Here is a 19,816-nt window from a genome sequence, read left to right as displayed (position 1 = left end):
TGAATGTCTTAGACTTGTTCTTTTAAAAGGTGAAGCACATCTACAGGTTGGTTGTAGTAAAAATGAAAAAAAATTATATTAAATTAATCCCTCGATAAAATAGAAAGACTACTCACTTCTAAAAGCTGCTATATATTTTTTATTTTTTAGAAGAAGCAACATAATAAAGTATATTGTGATTTTTTAACATTTAAGTTCTGTTTGTCTGCATTAAAACTCTTTAAAGTACCGCTCAAATCATCTTTTAGTCTATTGTAAAAGCATTCCCAGTGGTCTTTTAATTATGATTATGCCATTTTTAGCCAAAAATAAAACCTGTGTCGTTTTCTATGACATATTTTCTGCAGAGGTGCTGGAATTCATTAAAAATTCACCTTTAAGTTGTAGGCGGGACTGTTGGCTCAGAGTAGGCTGAACCCTCCTTCCCATCATCCCTCTGTTTACACGCTCTCCTAAAAGCTTTCAGTCACTTTCAACCCCAACTCAACATTAGTGTTGCAACAAAAATGGTGAGCAATATTTGAGCTCTCCAGCTTGAGCCAGCTTAGACGAGGAAAACAAAGATGTACATGTCAGCAATGTTTTAGGTTGACGGCCATACTCTCAATAGTTAAAAAGATATTCAATGTTTGCTTGCCCCAGACTCAACAATATGAGCTGTTCATGCACAAAACGCAGTCTTTGCACTTGAGGGGTGCCTACAGAATTAGGGAAAGTACAGTTGGAGATAGAGCGTTTAGCCACCAATCCCCTGTTTTATGGAATAAACTCCCAGCTCATGTAAAAGAGGCCGACACAGTTTCCTCATTCAAAGTTAGACGAAACATTCCTCTTTGGACAGGCTTATTATCAGTCTAGCTAGTATTCTAAGATTACTTAACTTAATGTTAATGTATTTAAATTAAACCTAATAACAATAACAATTAGTCGTTAGTAAGCTGCTAGAAGTTGAAGCTGGGGTAACAATGGTGCACTGGGGTTCTGTCCTCTACTCTCATCTACTTTTACCCTCCTTCTCTTCTCTATTCTTGATCATTATTTATCATTTAGTTCTCCGTGCCTCTGTTTGGTGCAGTGTGATTCATGTACTTTCATGTACTGTCCCTCTTTCAGTTGGCTCATCCGTGCTCCTGTTCCTGACCGAGTACCTCGTCTCTGGCTCTCCTCTACTACTGCTCCTACACCTGGCTGTGGATCCTGTCTCCGGCTCATCTCGTGCCCCCGACTGTCCCCCCAACTCCGTCTGGATGAAGCTCGTCTGCTGGACTTTAAATATGTAGTTGTAGTGTTAGATAAGTTGATTCTTCTCTATGAGTTCTGGTAAATCGCCTGTCCGTCCTGGGGGAGGATCCCTCCTTCATGTTGGCACCCCTGAGGTTTCTTCGTTTTTTCTGGAATACGTTTTTTTTTGGAGTTTTTCCTTACCGCGAAGGGGGTCTAAGGGCAGGGATGCCCAGTATAGCTTAGTCAGTTTGTTAGTTCATTTTAGTATTTTCCTATTAAATTCTATGTATTTATGATCCTTATGATTTTATGTTTGACTTTTTCAATTACCTATATGAAAGCCCATTGAGACGACTGTTGTTGTGAATTTGGGCTATACAAATAAAATTGAATTGAATTGAATACAGTAGAAATATTTTATATTTTCTTGTGTCTAACATGCATTTCTGAAAGAGAGGGTCCTAAGATACATACACAACGAAATAATAAATTTGGTGTACATTCAGTCAGTCATTCATCTTCGAATCCGTTTGTTCCTTCTCGGGGTCACGGGGCTGCCGGAGCCTATCCCACTTGTGTGCGAAGGCTGGGGACACCCTGGACCAGTTTGTTGCAGGGTGTTTGTAAAATTTGGTGTTTGTACTACTAAGTTTCTGACTATTTGAAAAACTGACTCCACTAGAGCAGGAAGCTTCTGGTTTGCCATAGTAGCTTCTATGCTGCACCAACAAGCTTTTTCGAACAGCCAGTTTTTTCACCTGCTCCTGATTCGCAACAATTTGAATAAAGAAATTCTCAGAAATGCAACTTTAATCTTAATTTTCTTATTATATTTCCTCCATTATGGGAAAATGCCAAAAGAACATATTAAAAACATCAAAAATACAATTTTGATTAGGAACATACATGAGGTGTGCCTGAGGCTGCTGAAAGGTTGAGAGTATTTAAGTTAAATTAAAGAAAAAATGTTATTTGATCATAGTACTAGTTGGATTGGCGTCAAAAATGAACTGAGTTTTCAGGAATCCCATGAAATGGTTCCTTCCAATTGCACCCTAAATCTGAGGACCCTGGTCATAAGCAGGTGAGCATTAGTAACCCTCTGCGTATCAGGAAGTCGTTGTTGCTGTTCATTCTGCTCTCACTCCATTTACTTTTGAGCTCACTCCTCCCTCTCATCCTCCCTCCCTCGCTCACCCCACCCTCACAAATCTTTCTCTCTGTTTGCCTGCTTGAGCAGCAGAGCAAAGAAAACAACCACGTTTGTTTCGCTGCAACCAGGAAACCGATGAGTCTGAGCTGAGACAAGGGAGAACAGCGGGGTGACAACCAAAGGCTAAGAAGGAGCTGCAGCAGTTGGGTTCAAGGCCATGACAAAGCGCATGATTCCGCTGTGCTGCTGGTGTTCTTGTTCTGTTGACCCTGAGAATGTGGGACAGCTCTGCTGCTGACATAACGACTGGTAAGCGGAGTTCTGGTACAAAGGTGTGGAGTGGAGAGAAAATGAAGGGTGGGGAGTGAGGTGATAAAAGTTTGAACTGCTTTCAGGACTGAGAGTCAGTTGCAAACGTTGCTTTTCTGTGTTTTGAGTATGCCTTATGGAATTTTTTGAATGTGAAGTTCACACGCTTTCACATTCTCTGGGACAGGTTGATGGAGGAATACAAGAACAGCAGTTGATTTTCTCACACAAAATTTCAAACATTTTCTCAAATGTCATCTGACTAACACATTGTTCAAAGAAAAATGTGTTCTTTCTAAGTAAAACGAACACTTAGAGATTATTTTCAAAGGCATCAAAAATTGCGAGAATTCAAACATTTGAGCCTCCGCTGCTTTGACAGATTTGTTTTTGAATCATTGTCACGCATTCAAAGTGTAACTCTTGACATTGTGCTGTTGGTTTTAGTCACGCCTCCTTCTGCCTTCACCCAAGGGCTGAAATTAGAAGTGGTTTTGCTTCACTTCATCCTCAAGCAAACTGTGAAATGATGGCAAAAGCGGGTTCAGGAGCACCCAAGAGTCCAAACCTGAGCTCCCAGCCTCCTCTCAGTAAAGAGCGACAGATGGTGGACAAGAGCCTCAAAAAGCTGGACAGGCTCCACAATCTGTGCACAAACCCCCGGCTGGGCCTGAAGAACAGCCCGCCTTACCTGCCGGATCTGGTGAGGGAGACTCTGACGCTGCTCCATCAGGTTTGGGAGCCCTACCTCGGCTATAGTTCAGCAGGAGGGCAGTTTCCCAGAGGGGATGAGGCCACGTACCTGGGAGTTCACGTCAGAAACCTGCTGGATAAAACAGAAAAGGCCATGCTGCTGTTCAAGGACGGACGGGAGAAGATATTTGATGAGACATCGAGCTGCAGGTAAGGCAGTGAACAAATCCTATTTGGAGCTGTTTGTAATCTTGTTTTTAATGAATTTGACTTTTTAAAAAGTTTTTTACATCAAGAAACAATACATCTATTTATGAAAACTAAAAATGAAAAAGTTACAAGTTAGAAAATGATTTTTATCTGTTGCTTTTGCCTTTAATGACCCCAAAGAGGTCATTTGCATCTGAATAACACTATTGATTATTTTATTTCCTTAATTTAAGTTTGAAACAGTTTTTGAATTCAACATGTTTTTCTTTTTTTTTTAAATTTTTTAATCACCTGTTTTGACATTTTGCTTTTTGATTGTTGGTTAGAAAAATAAAAGACATCAAAAACCATTTACGGGTATTTTGAACTTTTCTTATTAATCATTAACATTTTTGTCAAAAAATGTTGGAATTTCAGTCTAGATGTATATAAATTATCTCAAAATATCTGAAAGTTAAAGCAAACCGGACTATAGCGATTGTAAGTAGTGTTCTTCCACATTTAAAGATATTTGCTATTTTAAAATGTCTTGTACTCATACACATAATCTATGTTTGTACATATGTAAATATATATAGATGTTGGGAAGACAACTTGTTCTTCTGCCCCTTTTAAATGATTCAGATAAGGGAAATAAATCTAAAGTGAAAAAGAAACAAAACGGTATATTTACACATATATATACTTCCCCTGTCGCTTACTTCCCTTACCTGAATAATTTAAAAGGGGCAGAAGAACAAGTTGTTTTCACAAGATCTATTGTTTTTTGTCATTGTGGAAATGAAAAAATAAAGAAATTGAATTAAAATGTGCTGAGAGAATAGCCACATTTATCTGAACAACCCTAAAATGGAATGTCAAAATAGTTCAAACTCACATGTGATCACTAAAATTAATAACAAATATTAAGTAAATTTTATTAATATTAAGTAAATATTCTAATGGAATGCCATTAGAATATGATAATGTTACTGTGATTGCTGATTAATTAAAAAGGATAAATCTGGTTTGCGTGAAAAGCAAAATTTAGTTTAAAAGAAATTCTCTGAAAATGTTCTTAAAATTGTTCTTGCTGTTTTAAGGATTTTGTTTTGATGTTTTTGTAACATTCTTAATGTTTACCGCAGCAGCATCCACGGAAATCTATACATTTATGGAAGAAACTGTTTCAAAGTATTTCTATTTTAGTTATAATTTGTTTTACAAGTCGATTTACAGAAAAAAAGTGCAAAACTTTAACCACCAGGACAAAAAACTGTTTGGATTGACCTCACAGTTATTAATCAATCGCCTGCTGAGCTAGTAAATAAACATTTGATATTTCATCCTGAACAAATCTAAGAAACAAATCCGAGCAAGACCCATTTTTCATGATATTTCTTTGCAAGCTTACCCTTTGTGATAAAGAAACTAGTGGGATTAAAGGCCAGTGCGTGAGTTTATTACTGGAACCCTAAAACATCTGAATTGATATTAATTCCTTAGAAACACAAAGTGTAAAAGTTAATTTTTACATTAATAAAATCTTTCTTTTATGAAATGATGGTTGTTGACGTAAACCTTTATAACCGGAATTTTTTAACAAGGAAAAGCTGAGGCGCAAAAATGAAGCGCATTCCCTGCCCCTACAAATATAAACATGAACCTCCGTGTGTTGTTACAATGACCCTCGTCTGTAAACTTGGCTAAAATACAGAATTTCCAGCAGTGACTTTGTGATTTTTCTTCTGCATGAAGGTTGAGCAGCTTTTAAGAATCCCCCGTTGTGAATACAAACAGCAGAGCAGGAAACAGCGCCAAATATTCGTCTTTGTGATGCCAATTTGCAAAACAATAGAAAATAAAACAAAACTCTTTGACTTTGAGCAAAATGAAGAAGTGATTTTTCTCTCATAAACAGACATTTTTCCTCTCTTAAAATGCGTTCATCCCTGTTTTTTTCTTTTTCTTTATTCAGCTAGTTGCGGCAGTGTTGCTGACCTGATTGCTGTTTTTTTAGATCATCTTTTTACAGAATTGGACAATCAGATAATAAATCTGCATCGTATCTTCCTGTCTTACAACAGATGGGCCACTAACTTGCTTTGTCAGGCAAACGGCAAAGTCTCTGCGTAGAATGTTTTATGCTAATTGCATAAAAAATACTTTACCGCAGCAATCTGGCCTGAGAATAAATTTAACCTCCTGATGCTTATTGATGTAAATATGCATCTGCTCCAAATTAACCTTTATTTAGCATCTGCTTGAAAGAAAAAAATATGTGATTCTTTTTTCATAGCAGGAAATAAAGTCAGGTTTTAAGGCGTTTAAGTTAATAATAAAAAATGCAATTTTTTGAAAGTTATCAAAGCTGAACAAAGGTGGAAATGTTGACGACTATAGTAATCAGCTGAGAATTAAAAGAGAACTGAGATCCAGCTGAGGGTGTAAATAGTCAAATGAAGATTTTAGTGGTTTGATTTAATGTCTGAGACATCAGACATACCGTCAGTGAAAGATAAATGCAAAATAACTAACTTTCTCTACCATTTGGACTTCCTCAAATGTACAATGAAGCGTACAATAAAGTCGTAAAAACTTAACATAAAAAAGAATTCAAATTAATGACTTGAGACAGAGCGAAAAAGTTTCAGTCAGAAAAAAAAATGAATATAGAACAGTTTGGAACAACAATAATTGTACTGTAAAATTTGACAATTTGTTATATTTGTTAAGGAATCGCGAAGAAATTTATTCTGAAAATTCTGTTGCTTGAAAAAAAATGTAGTTAGGAATACACCATTGTTTACAACCACTTATCGGGAAAACTTGAAGTGGAAGATAAATGTAGGCTACAAAAAAGACACTGTGAATATAAACCTTTGGATTTCACAAGAAGTTTATTCAAGTTAAGAGTTGTGCAGTAAAACTTCGTCCCTGGAGTAGGTTTTTTTTTAAAATATCGCTACAGTAAATGTAATTCAACTAATGTACTACCGGTGTTAGCATTTAGACTAAAACTCTCATACAAGTACTAGCCTCAATGGAAACAAATAATCACATGATTAAAATATATCTATATATCTATATCTATATATCTATCTATATATATATCTATATATAGATAGATATATATCTATCTATCTATATATCTAAATATCTATATATATATATAAATATATATATAGCAACGTGGAGGACGGTTCAGGCTTCCACGGCGTGCGTTAAATAGTGATAACACATATTTTTTTGGCCATTAACCCTTACATATTGCATTTACTGAAACTGTTTATCTGTGAATTTTTTGTTAAAAAATATTTGATGTCAGAATCAAAACAATCCATAAATGTATGTTTTTAGATTCTGTTCAGGCTGTTTTTTTACATTTAACATTTAAAATTTCCTTTCACAGTTTTAAAGAAATTTATCAAAACAACTTTTTTTAGCTTTAGGAATGACCGACAAAGAAAACTGAAAATAATCTAAAATAATTTGGAAACAGAAACACTTGAGTTTTAAAAGAAAATCACGCTGCAGAAAATTTAGAAACCGGTTCATAAGACTAAATATGGAGAAACACACAGATTGTGACAATTGGACACTTGCAAATGACAGTGACTGATGATCACTGAAGCACAAAACTCCCTGGTATTCAACAATTTATCTTCAATGAGCGTTCTTTTATGTAACAGCTGTACAATTTACCACAGCATTTCCATCTTTAGAGTTGTATTTTTAACTACATGGGTTTAGCCAGAGCGAGAGATGTGGCTTACGTGTTTCCTCCCGTCTCCTACTACACCACTCCAACCCTCAACATAGGTTTTCTCATTTTCTTTTTTTGATGGTATGCATCTGCAAAATCGGAAGAAATCTGAATTTGTTATGAACCCTGAATGTTCTGAGATGCAAGAGAGGCCTTTTTGTTAATTAAAAAAACAAAACAATTTAGATTAGGCGAAGATGCAAATGGAACATGTGGGTGGTATAAGTGGACATCATTGTGATGTCATGCTGAACAAGTTTAATTTGGCATTCTTTTGGCATGCATTGCACAGACACCATCACGTAGGCATGTTTATCTGTTAAGATTTCATATTAAACAAATTTAAATAATAAAACTAAAATTTTGTGTGGTGTACCTGGTGCACCAAACCTGTGTGACAATTAAAAATAATAATAATAAAAAAAAAAGAGACTAAAAGTAAAATAAAAAATAAAGAGAGTTATGAAACTCCTTTCAGGTTTTCTGAAGTGAAGCACTGGCCAGTGGAACATTTTGTGGTATTTACAAAGAGGCATGCAACAGTCAAGCATCCTGTTTGCAAGCTGGACTACCTGATCTGTGCTTGTGTATGGAAAGTATCTGCAATGCAGCAGCGATGAAAGCTTTACTGAACCTGAGCATTGCAATATGAATATTGATCGATGGTTTCAAATGGAAGAAATGATTAGAAGTTGTACATTATCATTCCAACTTTTTGAAATTGAAATTATGTGAACTGTAATGGTGAAAATAAAAAAACACCATAATTCAGAATTGGTTTACCCGTCTGAGTTGTAACAACGCTGGCACCTTGATGCTGCATTTTATGTGTTAAACTTTGCCCGCATTCTGGGTCAGGTACTAGTCCTGACTGCAGAAAGACTGTTGCTGCTGCCTGGAGCTATGTTCACTGCATGTGACATGCATTTAAGAACGCGCTAAACAAACATTCCTGAACATGAGTTTAGCCCATGGTGTTCACACTGGACAAGCACGGAAAGGCTTCATCTGCTTTTTCGACTGTTAACTAGCGCATGTCCGCTACCTACAGCTGGAAGAGACTTGGTGCAAAATGTTAAATCTGTGCAAATGAATCCAGCTCCAGGCTTTTTCTTTCACAGCTCTATTCGGATACATTTCCTCCTCCACTATCAAATGTTTCAACGGTTGGTACTTTCGAGATTGACAAGGGACGCCATTCATACGTCGCGACCAAATCCGAGTCCACGGTTGGGCAAAGTTCAACCTGGTTTAAGTTACAACACGTGGCATGCACGTAGAGCCGGAGTGCCATCAATGCATGTATGTGAGACATTCTAATGAGGAAACCTGAAACATGCGATTACATGCCTTTACAGAGATTTTTCATTGGAAACGCGCTTTGCCAACGGCCGTGTGAACGTAGCTTCAAAGCCAGACTGGAGTCACAGTTTGACACTTGAGCATTTGTCAGTTGTTTTTTCTTTTCTCAAAGCTTTGAGTTTGTGGTCTTGCAGGAAGGGATATTTGCACTTTGTCGTTGTCAACTCAGTACATGTCTTTGGAGAATTTGTCACCTTAAAGTTACAGTTGAAAGTACTGTTCACAGTGTAAATTACAGCGACTGCTGTCTCCACAGAACAGCAAGTTGTTTCATTTTTGCTGCTAACAGCTTGAAAGCTCTTTTCTTTCTTTGGTCAGGAGCATAAACCTCTATAATAAAAAGGTCAATTAATGCTTTTGGATCCCATTGTACCTTTTTTTTCTGTGAAAGTTCAATTTAGATTTTTTTGAGTCTGTTCACATTTTAGCTATTAAATAGACATGCAAATATATTTTATGTGGATTGAAGATTAAATACATAATTTGCAAGAGATTGTTCTTTAACCAATTGCTTATAGATGTGCTGATATTAGTAATTGAATACCAATCTGTCACCAGGAGCAAGGGTCATCTGGCCATCAGTGTTCTTTCACTGAACTTTATATACTTTATACTAGTTTCTGAGTAGTATAACTAAGAGTAGAGAAACAAGTTCAAACCTAAGTTTCTTTTAAAAGTGATGCTTTCAAACCATTTATTGTAGTTTTTTTTATTCTATCAAACCATTTTTCATTCATTCATTAATTCATCTTCTACCGTTTATTCCCTTTCGGGGTCACAGGGCTGCCAGAGCCTATCCCGGCCACTTGTGGGTGAAGGCAGGGGGCACCCTGGACAGTTTGCCAGTCTGTCGCAGGGTTTATTCTATCCAACCGTTTTTCCTGATTTGTAATTGTGCTAATTCACACTTTAAATAGATTTACTCAACGAAGGCCTCAAAATACTCAGTCAGGTAGAAAAATCAATGTGAAAATTCAATACTGGAGATAAAATCTCTATTTCTTAAAGCCCAGGGGGCTTTCACATTTGTTCCACACCACCCGATGAACTAGTCAGAAAACACAAGCCGCTGCAAGGCCTGAGACGACAGGTATTTCCATGCACAGTGCTTGTCTTCTGCCATTAAATGCCTTCTACGGTTTTCCATCTTAGGAGGAATCTCACCAAACTGTCCCTGCTGTTCAGTCATATGCTGTGGGAGCTGAAGGCCATGTTTCCAGGGGGGCACTTTCAGGGTGACACCTACAAGCTGACAAAGAGTAAAGCAGAGGAGTTTTGGAGACGTTCTTTTGGTAACAAGTATGTGCCATATTTCCAGGATGAACCGATGGGGTCTTTTCCTTGGTTTGTTCCATGTTTTGTTCATTTTGTGCTGACAGGTGCATTGTCCCGTGGAATCATTTCAAACAGCAGCTGAGAACTGTGCATCCGTTTGAGGAGAGGATGGAGGCTATGGCTCTCAAATCAACTATTGATCTCACCTGTAATGACTACATCTCTGTGTTTGAGTTTGACATCTTCACGAGGCTGTTTCAGGTTAGCAGAAAGTATGAAAGAGTAGGTGTTCCTGTGATTAAACGTCCTCTGACGTCACCGTCTTTCTACTCTTAGCCGTGGAGTTCGCTCATAAGGAACTGGAACCACATGGCAGTGACTCACCCTGGTTACATGGCTTTCCTCACTTATGACCAGGTGGTAGAACGGTTGGAGCACTACCTACACAAACCTGGAAGGTGAGAATGCGTGCAGCCACGGCCCATCGCTGATGCACAGAAAAAGACAATCCCTTTCATCTCACAGTTACAATATTCTTTAGAAGTGCATTTATTTTTTTCCAAACTCTGGCTGTGAATTATTTTGTTACTCTCTTTTTGAAGCTACATATTTCGCCTGAGCTGCACAAGAATGGGTCAGTGGGCCGTTGGCCATGTGACTGCTGAAGGGGACATCATCCAAACCCTCCCAGGGGACACACCTCTCTATCAAGCGCTTATTCAAGGATTCAAGGAAGGCTGGTAAGGACAAGCAAGCACCCCCATGTCATGAGTTTTTCTCTTTTTATAACCCCTCTCTAAGTGGTCCTGTGCCTGTAGTTACTTGTATCCAGATGGTCGAGATGTGAACCCTGAACTCACCTGCCTGTGTGAAACAGCTCAAAAGCAAACAGTCCAAGTTACAGAGGTAAAGCAAACTTGTTATTTATCAGCTCGATTGGGAGCAGAGTCTTGAAGTTTTATGGGAGACTAACTTTTATATCTATGTTTGCTGCTGTGACTTTATGGTCATACTCTTGCACAACAGGAGCAGTATGGGCTTTACTGTGAGATTGGAAGCACCTTCGAGCTGTGTAAGATCTGTGCAGAGAAGGATAAAGACACCCGCATCAAGCCCTGTGGGCATCTTCTGTGCAAGTCTTGTCTCTTTGGCTGGCAGGTACGGTAAAAGCCCCCACTTATATAGTTACCCATCTGCAGAATCACAGGCCAGTCTAAAGCTATTTCCCATTTTTTTGCACCTTATAATGAGATAGATTATGATCAGTGAAGTGTAACAGTCTCTCTTGGCTGGACATGAAGTATTTTTGGAGCTGTGCAAAAACAGGCCCCCTTAAAATAAACAAAATAATTATTTTAACGCAAAAAAATCTTTAATGTTCTAAGATTTGCTTTCTTAATCTAAGATTATTTTGCTGTTGAAAAACTTCTGAATAGGAGTTAAGACAAATTTTCTTTTTACCTTCTTGGGATTCAGTTTTTGCAGCAAAGCTTTGTGCTTCACATTTAGATATGATGAGAAATACTTCTCTTTTTTTCTTCTTTCTCTCATTATTAATAAACAAATGATGATACCCTCTGTAAATAACTCCATCGCATCTATGGAGTGTTTTGCCTAACTATATTTATAAAACTTAATTAATAAAACCTTTTAAAAAAAGTAATTGATGTGCAAACCAGAAGTGTTTAATTATTTAAAGGAAAAGGTCTTTAGAATGTGGATGAAATCAGCACTCTAACCCTAAGATTTCATGCGGCATCTGTTTTTTTTGTTCTAAAGTGCTGCAGAGACAAGATGTTTCTGTTTGAATAGAATAGAATAGAATAGAATAGAATAGAATAGAATAAAATAAAATAAAATAAAATAAAATAAAATAAAATAAAATAAAATAAAATAAAATAAAATAAAATAAAATAAAATAAAATAAAATAAAATAAAATAAAATAAAATAAAATAAAGCAATATAAAATAAAATAAACTGAAATAAAAAGAAAAGAAAGGAATAGAGTAGAGTAGAGTAGAGTAGAGTAGAGTAGAGTAGAGTAGAGTAGAGTAGAGTAGAGTAGAGTAGAGTAGAGTAAAATAGAATAGAATAGAATAGAATAGAATAGAATAGAATAGAATAGAATAGAATAGAATAGAATAGAATAGAATAGAATAGAGTGGAGTGGAGTGGAGTAGAGTAGAGTAGAGTAGAGTAGAGTAGAGTAGAGTAGAGTAGAGTAGAGTAGAATAGAATAGAATGGAATAGAATAGAATAGAATAGAATAGAATAGAATAGAATAGAATAGAATAGAATAGAATAGAATAGAATAGAATAGAATGGAATGGAATGGAATGGAATGGAATGGAATAGAATAGAATAGAATAGAATAGAATTTTATTACAAACTTGAGATCCAAATGTAAAAAAACAAAGACAAAAGACATACAGGAGGTGTTTCCATTCTGCGTCACACCGACCTTTCAGGTGAAGCCATCCATCAGGGAAGTAAACAACTGACTATTATTTTCAAAAAGAGCCTTTAGTTTTCTAAGAAAAACAATCACTAAAGATCTAAAATTTGGTTAAATTGAGCAAACCTGGTTTCTTGTGTAGAGTCCCTCCCTCTGACTTTTTATCAACATCCAATCAGACGAGCTGCTCTCAAACTACCGGTTATTTCCAGATGGCCTTTATCAGTTTGTCACTATACAACCTCCACAGACCAGATGCCATTCTTAAAAAGCTGCAGAGCAGCATGTCCTGACATTTGGCTCAGCACTTCCTGTGTGAGGTCAGCTCCCTTTTCTCTATTAATGACATTCACCTATATTAAAAGCCATGAGACGATGAGATGCGTGTGAAGCACAGAAACAATGTGATCAACTCGATGAAGGTCATCCCACAGTGGAAAGATTTCATGTAAGTCTAAATTCTGATCAAAAGGGAGCACTAAGTCTTTTTAATCAAAAGAATTTCTCAAAGATAGTGTCGGTTGAATGTGGTGTTTTCCACCATCATTGCCTTCCCTTTGATGGCAGGTTTCACACGCATCAAACCTGTGTAAGCTGTGTAGTAGTGCTAGATTAACATTACACTTGTGTTCACCTTATTGTTTGTGTTCTCCAGCAGAAGTCTGTAGGCAACACCTGCCCTTACTGCCGCTGCGACATCAAGGGAACAGAGTCTGTCCTCATCGAGCCGTTCCTGAAGGACAGCAGTGACTGGGAGGAAGAGGCAGATGAGAGAGAGGAGGGGGACCACGAGGACATTGAAATGATGATAAAGGAAATGGCTGCTCTGAAGAAGGTATCTCCTGTAGTTTTTTGTTTCTTTTTGTTCTGTACATCAAAATATAAATATAGTGATGGGTGAATATCTGGACGTCCTTGATATTTTAGTTTCCTTTACAAAGATGTCCTCAGTTGGTATTTCTATTGATTCTCTTCACAGTCTGGTTGAGAGAAAAGACAAATTGATGGTTTTAAGATAAAGGGAATTTTAGGAAATATGAAGATAAATCAAAGCGTTAGATAACTTTTTAAACCCTAAAATTTGTTGAGAAATCAGGGATAGCGTAGGACCAATTATTATCTAAAGTGTATTTTACCCAAAGACATGTGAGTTATGAAACTTTACACCTGGTTGAAACCTGGCTACACTCCTCAAATGCACACTTGTGTTTATTTGAGTAAAAAAAAAAAACACATTCATTATTCTCAACATTTCCATGTAAGGATCATTTTAAATATTGTAAAAGAAAGTCAACATTATACTATCCTTTTTTGACTTAAAGACCCAGTCTGATGAAAATTGTGTTTTTAGCATGTTCTTGTTTTAAAATAGCATTTCTGAGTTTTTCTTAATTCAAGTCTTTGTAAATCAGGAGCAGAAAAAAAAACGCTGTTTGAAAAAGCTTGTTGTTTTGATGTAGAAGCTAGGATTGGCAGGCCACAAGCCCCCTGCTTTGCTCCATTCTGATGCATCTACTTGCAGACACATGGATCCATGTACGTCTTCGTCTTCCTTGTCTGAGCTGGTATCTGACTCAAAACTGTATGGCTGGATGGTTCCAATATTGCTCAGCATTTTTGTTGCATCAGTAGTGTGACGTTGGAGTTGTAGGGGGGCTGTAAGCTAGTGGGAGACTTCGTACAGCAGAGAGCTTTCAGTAATGGGGAGGGGAAGGGGAGATGGGGTTGCTCCTCACCAATAGTCCAACGCACAACTCAGAGGTGAATATCAGATCAACTCCTGTCACGCTGCAGAAACTATCTCCTAGAAAACGATACAGATTTTTTAAAATTTTGGTTAAAATCTGCATAACCACAATTGAAAGACCACTGGGGACACTTTTTTAAAATTATCTTTCTCTCTTAACCTTTTCCTGCAGTTTTCAGATTTCCAGATTTTCCTAGATTTTGGTGGGAATAAGTCCCCCCCCCCCCCCCCCCCCCCCCCCCCATAGACTGATTAAATCTTTTATACAGATTTCCAGCTTGGATCCCCAAGTTTGCACATCCTCTTCACCAACACCCCTCCACAACCTTACGGGCTCCCCCTGCCCCTCTCCATCCAGCTGCTCTCAGACATCTGGGAACAACCCAACGCGCACTCGTTCGGTAAGTTTTTCCTACATTTTATTTTGTGTTTTACTGTTTTTTTTGTGAACTTGCTGACACACAGAGTTGATGTGTTACTTTTCTTGTTCAAAACATTCAGTTGTTAAAATTCAAACCAACAAGCTCCTTGTTGGTCTGTGTTTATGTAAATGAGTTTGCAAAGCAACTCTGACCTGTTTCTGTTTCCTCTTCAGGCTCACACTGGCACTGAAACACATAGAAACAAAAACCAAAGGTATGACCTCGCTCTGTGTCGAGGCCAGAAGGATCATACTTCTGGAAAATGTTTATTTTAGCTTCTCCTTTCTTGTATTTCCTTCTGCCAGTTTTTATTTGCAAATTTTTACCTTTAGATTTCCATTACTCACAAACGTTTTTTTTAAATCAATGAATTCTATAAATGTATTTGATACAACTAGCAAACATGTAATCTAATATAGCAAATAGAATACTAATATCTTTCAAACAATAGAATTTTTTGCTTATTTCTTCTTTTCTTCGCTTAAAAAAATCACTTATAATCCAATTATGACATAGAATACATAGAATAATCCTACTAATAAAACATATCTGACATTTACAACTAGATAAGAATGTTTTATTATCATTTAAGCAGGATAACACAAGGCAGCTTATTTGTTTTGCAACTTTCTTATACAAAAGCAATTTAAAGATCCATGCCAAGTTGCTGAAAATTCTGACAAAAATAAAAACCTAAGATAAAGTAAAGAAAAAATAAAGTCATTTTGTTTTCAGTAAAATATTGGTCAAAAACTACTTAATGAACATGCATTTCAACTTTTATTTTACAGTGTCTTCGCACATTTTTCTTCTAAAATTCTTCAAATACATTTACAACAATTTTTGCAAAAGGTTTTTTAATTTCTCATCATTTTTTTTAAAACATCCGGACGAACTGCAATGACTAAGCACACTGCAGTAAGTCAATGCGAGAGACACAAGGAAGTATATTTATTGCTCAATTCCTGCAACCTGCTTAACTTGTATTTGCACATTTGTTTGTAACTTTCTTTTCTGAATTCTCCAGAAAACCCGATTCAGCGTCGACCTCCCAAATGAGTTTTGACTGTAAGTTACAGTTTAACATGTTTAAAATTTAGGTCCTTAATCACATGTGCGTTGTGTTAAAACCAAGCTTTTTTCCTTTTTCAGGGAAAATCGTTTAAAAAACTACTTTTACTTTGACTCCAAAGAAAATCAAAGTTTGAGTTGACAGATTAAAGTTAGCCTGCATGGGTTTAATCAGTCAAAAAAGGAGCTGGACATTGCTTTTTATCAAGATTAAGTTATAATTTTGTGTTAGGTTTTTTTTTTTTACTCTAAGGAGACAGAAGGGTGTGCTATGATAGATTAAAAAGTTGAACGGACTGGCAGATTCTTAGTCATAGAAACCACAACTGACCCAGAGAGAAATGGAACAAATCATACCAACACTTATATGCCCACAAGATGCCTTTTCTTATCAGTTAACATTTTTGTTAAATAAACAAAAAAGGGTTTCTTATAAGATGCACAGGAGTCATTTTCATAGTATCGGCATGCATATGCTATTTTTCTGTGAAAGATGGTCACAACTGTAGTTTGAAAATAAAATGTTATCGGTTATATGCAGTTATTCCCTAGTATTTTTTTAATACTGCTTTTTAAAGATTTCTTTCCTCTTTATTAAAGCAAGGATGGGAAATACCAGCACATTCAACGGGAGGAGACATACAGAGAATGAGGAAAGGAGGACAAGGCCTCGAAAAGACAGAAGCAGCCAAGGAGATATCACAAGAACAATTTCTTCCTGAGTGGCAGCCGACATCTGGAATCTAAAACAGCCTAAACAGGAAACCAGTAAAGACTAACACGGTTAGCCAGAAAATCAGTCTTCCGAGAATGTAACTGACAATTAACAACCGTCTTTCTGCACAAAAATACCAGTGGGCAGGACTAAGAAAAAAAAATCCCACTGTGGCCTCCTGCTGTTCGGTAATTACACTGCCTGCATCAACATGGTAAATTCACTAAGTCCCTAATATTGTCTCACGAACCATCTTTTTAGTAATGACTCCCAAAGCTTCAAAGAAAAAAATAAAAGCTTGCAAATGTAATTATGTAAGGAAAAATAGAAAGGCATTTATAATATAAAGAGAGGAGATTTTAAAATGCTACCTCATCTATTGTCTTGTAAATATGCAGCACAAATAAAAGGTACTCTGGCCAGGAGCCTGCAGGACAAATGAAAGAAATAAACGGCTAATAAGTCTGAGCTTCATTTGAATTTTTTCAATTCAATTTGTATATTTATGATCACACAAATAAACAAATATGACTTAATCTTTACTAGTTCCTTTTTTTAAACTTTTTGTATGTACGATGTCTTTAAATATGTTTGTCCATAAAGTGCATGTAAAAGTGGATGCATAAAAAGTTTCAGAGGAATTTTCTATAATACAAAGAAGGCAGGGTTTAGTGTCTTCTGTGTATGACCCTGACCTCATGACAGCAGCCCAAGGACTAAAACACCTCAGGAGGCTGCTAGATTACTCTGTGGGAAGATTGATGCAGCTGCCTCAGATACGCACAGGATGGAGAGGGAGCGCGATCAGCACCCTGTCGGAATCTAGAATATTAAGATGTACAATTTGAGACTTCTGTTAATCCTTCAGTGGGGAAATTAGATTGTTGCAGAAGCAACAAGGTTGCACCAAAAACTTAAATATTAGATAAAACGGAAAAAGATCCCCTGGAATGTTATGTTGAATGTATGACATACAACTTTCAACTTGAAAGAGTTATGTGACATATGTTAATTTGGGGATTTTTGTTGTTGTTATTTGAGTAAATGGTTTTGCAATTTCAATTGTAACAAAACCCCATCCCCATACGGGAATTCAGCTCGAAGACACTGAGTTACTGTGCAAAATAAGGTGAGATTATTTGCATAATCCTGCGATCCCAATATGACTGTGTTTCTATTCATGAGTTGCTCTGTATCTATATAACTACATCACATTTATCCCACACAATTTGCATGGACGGAGCCAAAAAGGGTGAACATGTAAAACTATTCTACCATTCTTTTTTTACCCAACTTTACATTTACATTGAAAATCTGGACTAAAGGATGATCATTTTTCTGATGTGGTGTCTTTTTGTTTCTATTTACCTCTGAATCCGAGCCTCAAGAGAGAAAAATACGGCCATCTTTGATCTGGAAAAGAGAAGAAAAAAAAACACCAGAAACAGTTGTTTCCCTATATTTGAATCAAATAAAAGTTGTTGCTTTTTAAAGAAAATCCTCTGTAATATTCTGTTTTGTCAGATTATATTAGGTCTTTACACAAATCCTGTTACAGTTGGAAAATTGATCAAAAGGATTTTTTTATCGTCAGATTTGACCTGCAAGAGAAGCAGCTGGAGTTGGCAGAAATTTGTAGTATTTTTGATGATGGAAGGAGCGTAAAGATGTGGAGTTGAGTAACAAAGGCAGAAGTGGGATTTACTCTCATCATATCAGTTGGCCAAAGGCGCAAATGTGCCTCAAGGATTGGCCTGATTGTTTGTTCCAGGATCCTGCAGACAATTTACTGGATGCACAAAAAATGCGTCAATTCGGCTTCTGCTAAAACTTTCTGTGGATCCTCTCTGCTGCCCACTGCTGGCAGAGGGTTGCTCTACATCTTGGATTTTAACAGGTCTAATCATACTTTTGTCTTTTTGCCAGCCTCTTTTCATACAAGTCTGACATCTGGATACATTAGAGGACACAGGAGAACTGAGCAGAATATGTCACAAACCTAACAAATTAAGCCTTGCTGAGGAAGACAGCCTACACTGTTACCATCAACACACACTTGATGTCATCTGCAGAGTGTGTGCACTGTGATAAAATCTACAATCATCATGATAAAACTGATCCTGAAAATTAGGTCTTTACTCATAGAAATAGTTCAGATCACTTCATACAAGTTTAATTGCAAATAGTTGCACATTCTGGTGTTTCACAACTGACAGGACTTTAAATTTCCGTTTTGTTAAAGATTTAATATACATTTTAATCTGATTGATTTCACTGTAAAACAACTATGCGGTTTCAGTAACTCTTCTGCAGATTCATGGGATGGTTCTTTTATTTTTATTTTTTTATTTTTGTCTAAAAAAAGGCCAAACTACCCCCTGCCTCAATCATTTTTCATGTTGCTGCAGAGAACTGTCTGAAGTTCAGGACTGATGTTCTGAACCACACAGACCCTTGACCAACAAAACTCTCCCCCCACAGGAAGGAGAGGAAATCAGTAGGGGAGTGGATTAAAGCTGAAAGAGACAGAGGTAGTGGGAGGTTGTAGCCTAGGGGTGAAAAGCTGCAGGAAAGCAGAACAGCATGCCGAAATGATGAATTCTAACAAGTACGAGGCTGTATTATTTAATAAATGTCAGAGAATCTGGTTTGAAGGACCCAAATGAATGAGACATGCACAGGTGGACACCCTTCATTCAATGAATATATGCTTCAACACGATAAAAACAAAAGTGACAAAAGAATCGGGCAATGCTGACTCAAAATTATAACTCTTTATTATGCTGAGGGGTGTTAGCTAACACAAGACAGCTGAACTGATTTAGAATTTAAACCTGGTGTGAACAAGAGTCAGAGGGAGCAGAAACAAAACCACACAGCAAGTATAACCAAAGGAAACGACCAATCATGAATAAACAATCCAATAAAAAAACAAGAAATATAAGTAAAATGGCACAGAACCTTTCCTTGTTTTTATTATTGTCTAAAAAGTTTAGGAAGTAATTCTGACTGCTTAATAACACCCAAACCATGGATTAATTCTGTCTATAGGCTGTTTAAGAAGATTCAGCTGCAGAGGAAGGGTGGTAAATAAACTATATTACTGATTTCCAAAGTAAAAGCAGTTGATGTCACTTAAAACTCAGAAGAAAACAACAGAAAAATTACTAAAGCACAGGAAAAAAATGAACGCACATTCAAATGTTAAGCAAAGAACTGAACCACAGTTAGAAATAGTCAAAACACACCACAAATGTATTTAAAAAAAGAGCTAAAGTAAAAAATATTCAACAAACAAGACTTTTTTTCTAAAGACTTTCACCAACATAAAATATAAAAAACAGGACATTGCTTTATGTCCAACAGTCACACTGTTTACAGATAAAGGGATGACCAGAGTTCAGCTCTTTGCTGAATCATCCAAACTTGAAATC

General features: G+C 36.7%; 1 protein-coding gene across 4 annotated transcripts; it reads left to right on the top strand.

Moving 5' to 3' along the window:
* The first annotated feature begins 1,567 nt into the window (after window positions 1-1,567).
* cblc (Cbl proto-oncogene C) lies at window positions 1,568-16,918 on the top strand. 4 transcript variants are annotated; one of them, XM_078933597.1, is made up of 13 exons: window positions 1,568-2,686; window positions 3,134-3,589; window positions 9,849-9,995; window positions 10,076-10,232; window positions 10,308-10,429; window positions 10,574-10,711; window positions 10,790-10,877; window positions 10,998-11,129; window positions 13,086-13,262; window positions 14,444-14,575; window positions 14,770-14,810; window positions 15,624-15,664; window positions 16,272-16,918. In XM_078933597.1, coding segments are annotated over exons 2-13 (1,554 nt in total). In that variant the 5' UTR covers window positions 1,568-2,686; window positions 3,134-3,212; the 3' UTR covers window positions 16,274-16,918. The 4 variants fall into 4 exon arrangements, with proteins under 4 accessions (XP_078789723.1, XP_023819773.1, XP_023819774.1 ...); XM_023964005.2 differs by having other exon boundaries at window positions 16,268-16,918; XM_023964006.2 differs by having other exon boundaries at window positions 13,083-13,262.
* The last annotated feature ends 2,898 nt before the right edge of the window (window positions 16,919-19,816 follow it).

The sequence above is a fragment of the Oryzias latipes genome, chromosome 16 (assembly GCF_053564925.1).
Source record: "Oryzias latipes strain Hd-rR chromosome 16, Olatipes_Hd-rR_3.1".
NCBI classification, from domain to species: Eukaryota; Metazoa; Chordata; class Actinopteri; order Beloniformes; family Adrianichthyidae; genus Oryzias; species Oryzias latipes.
The sequence above is the reverse complement of the archived record's forward strand: the minus strand, read 5'-3'. Positions and strand labels throughout refer to the sequence as shown.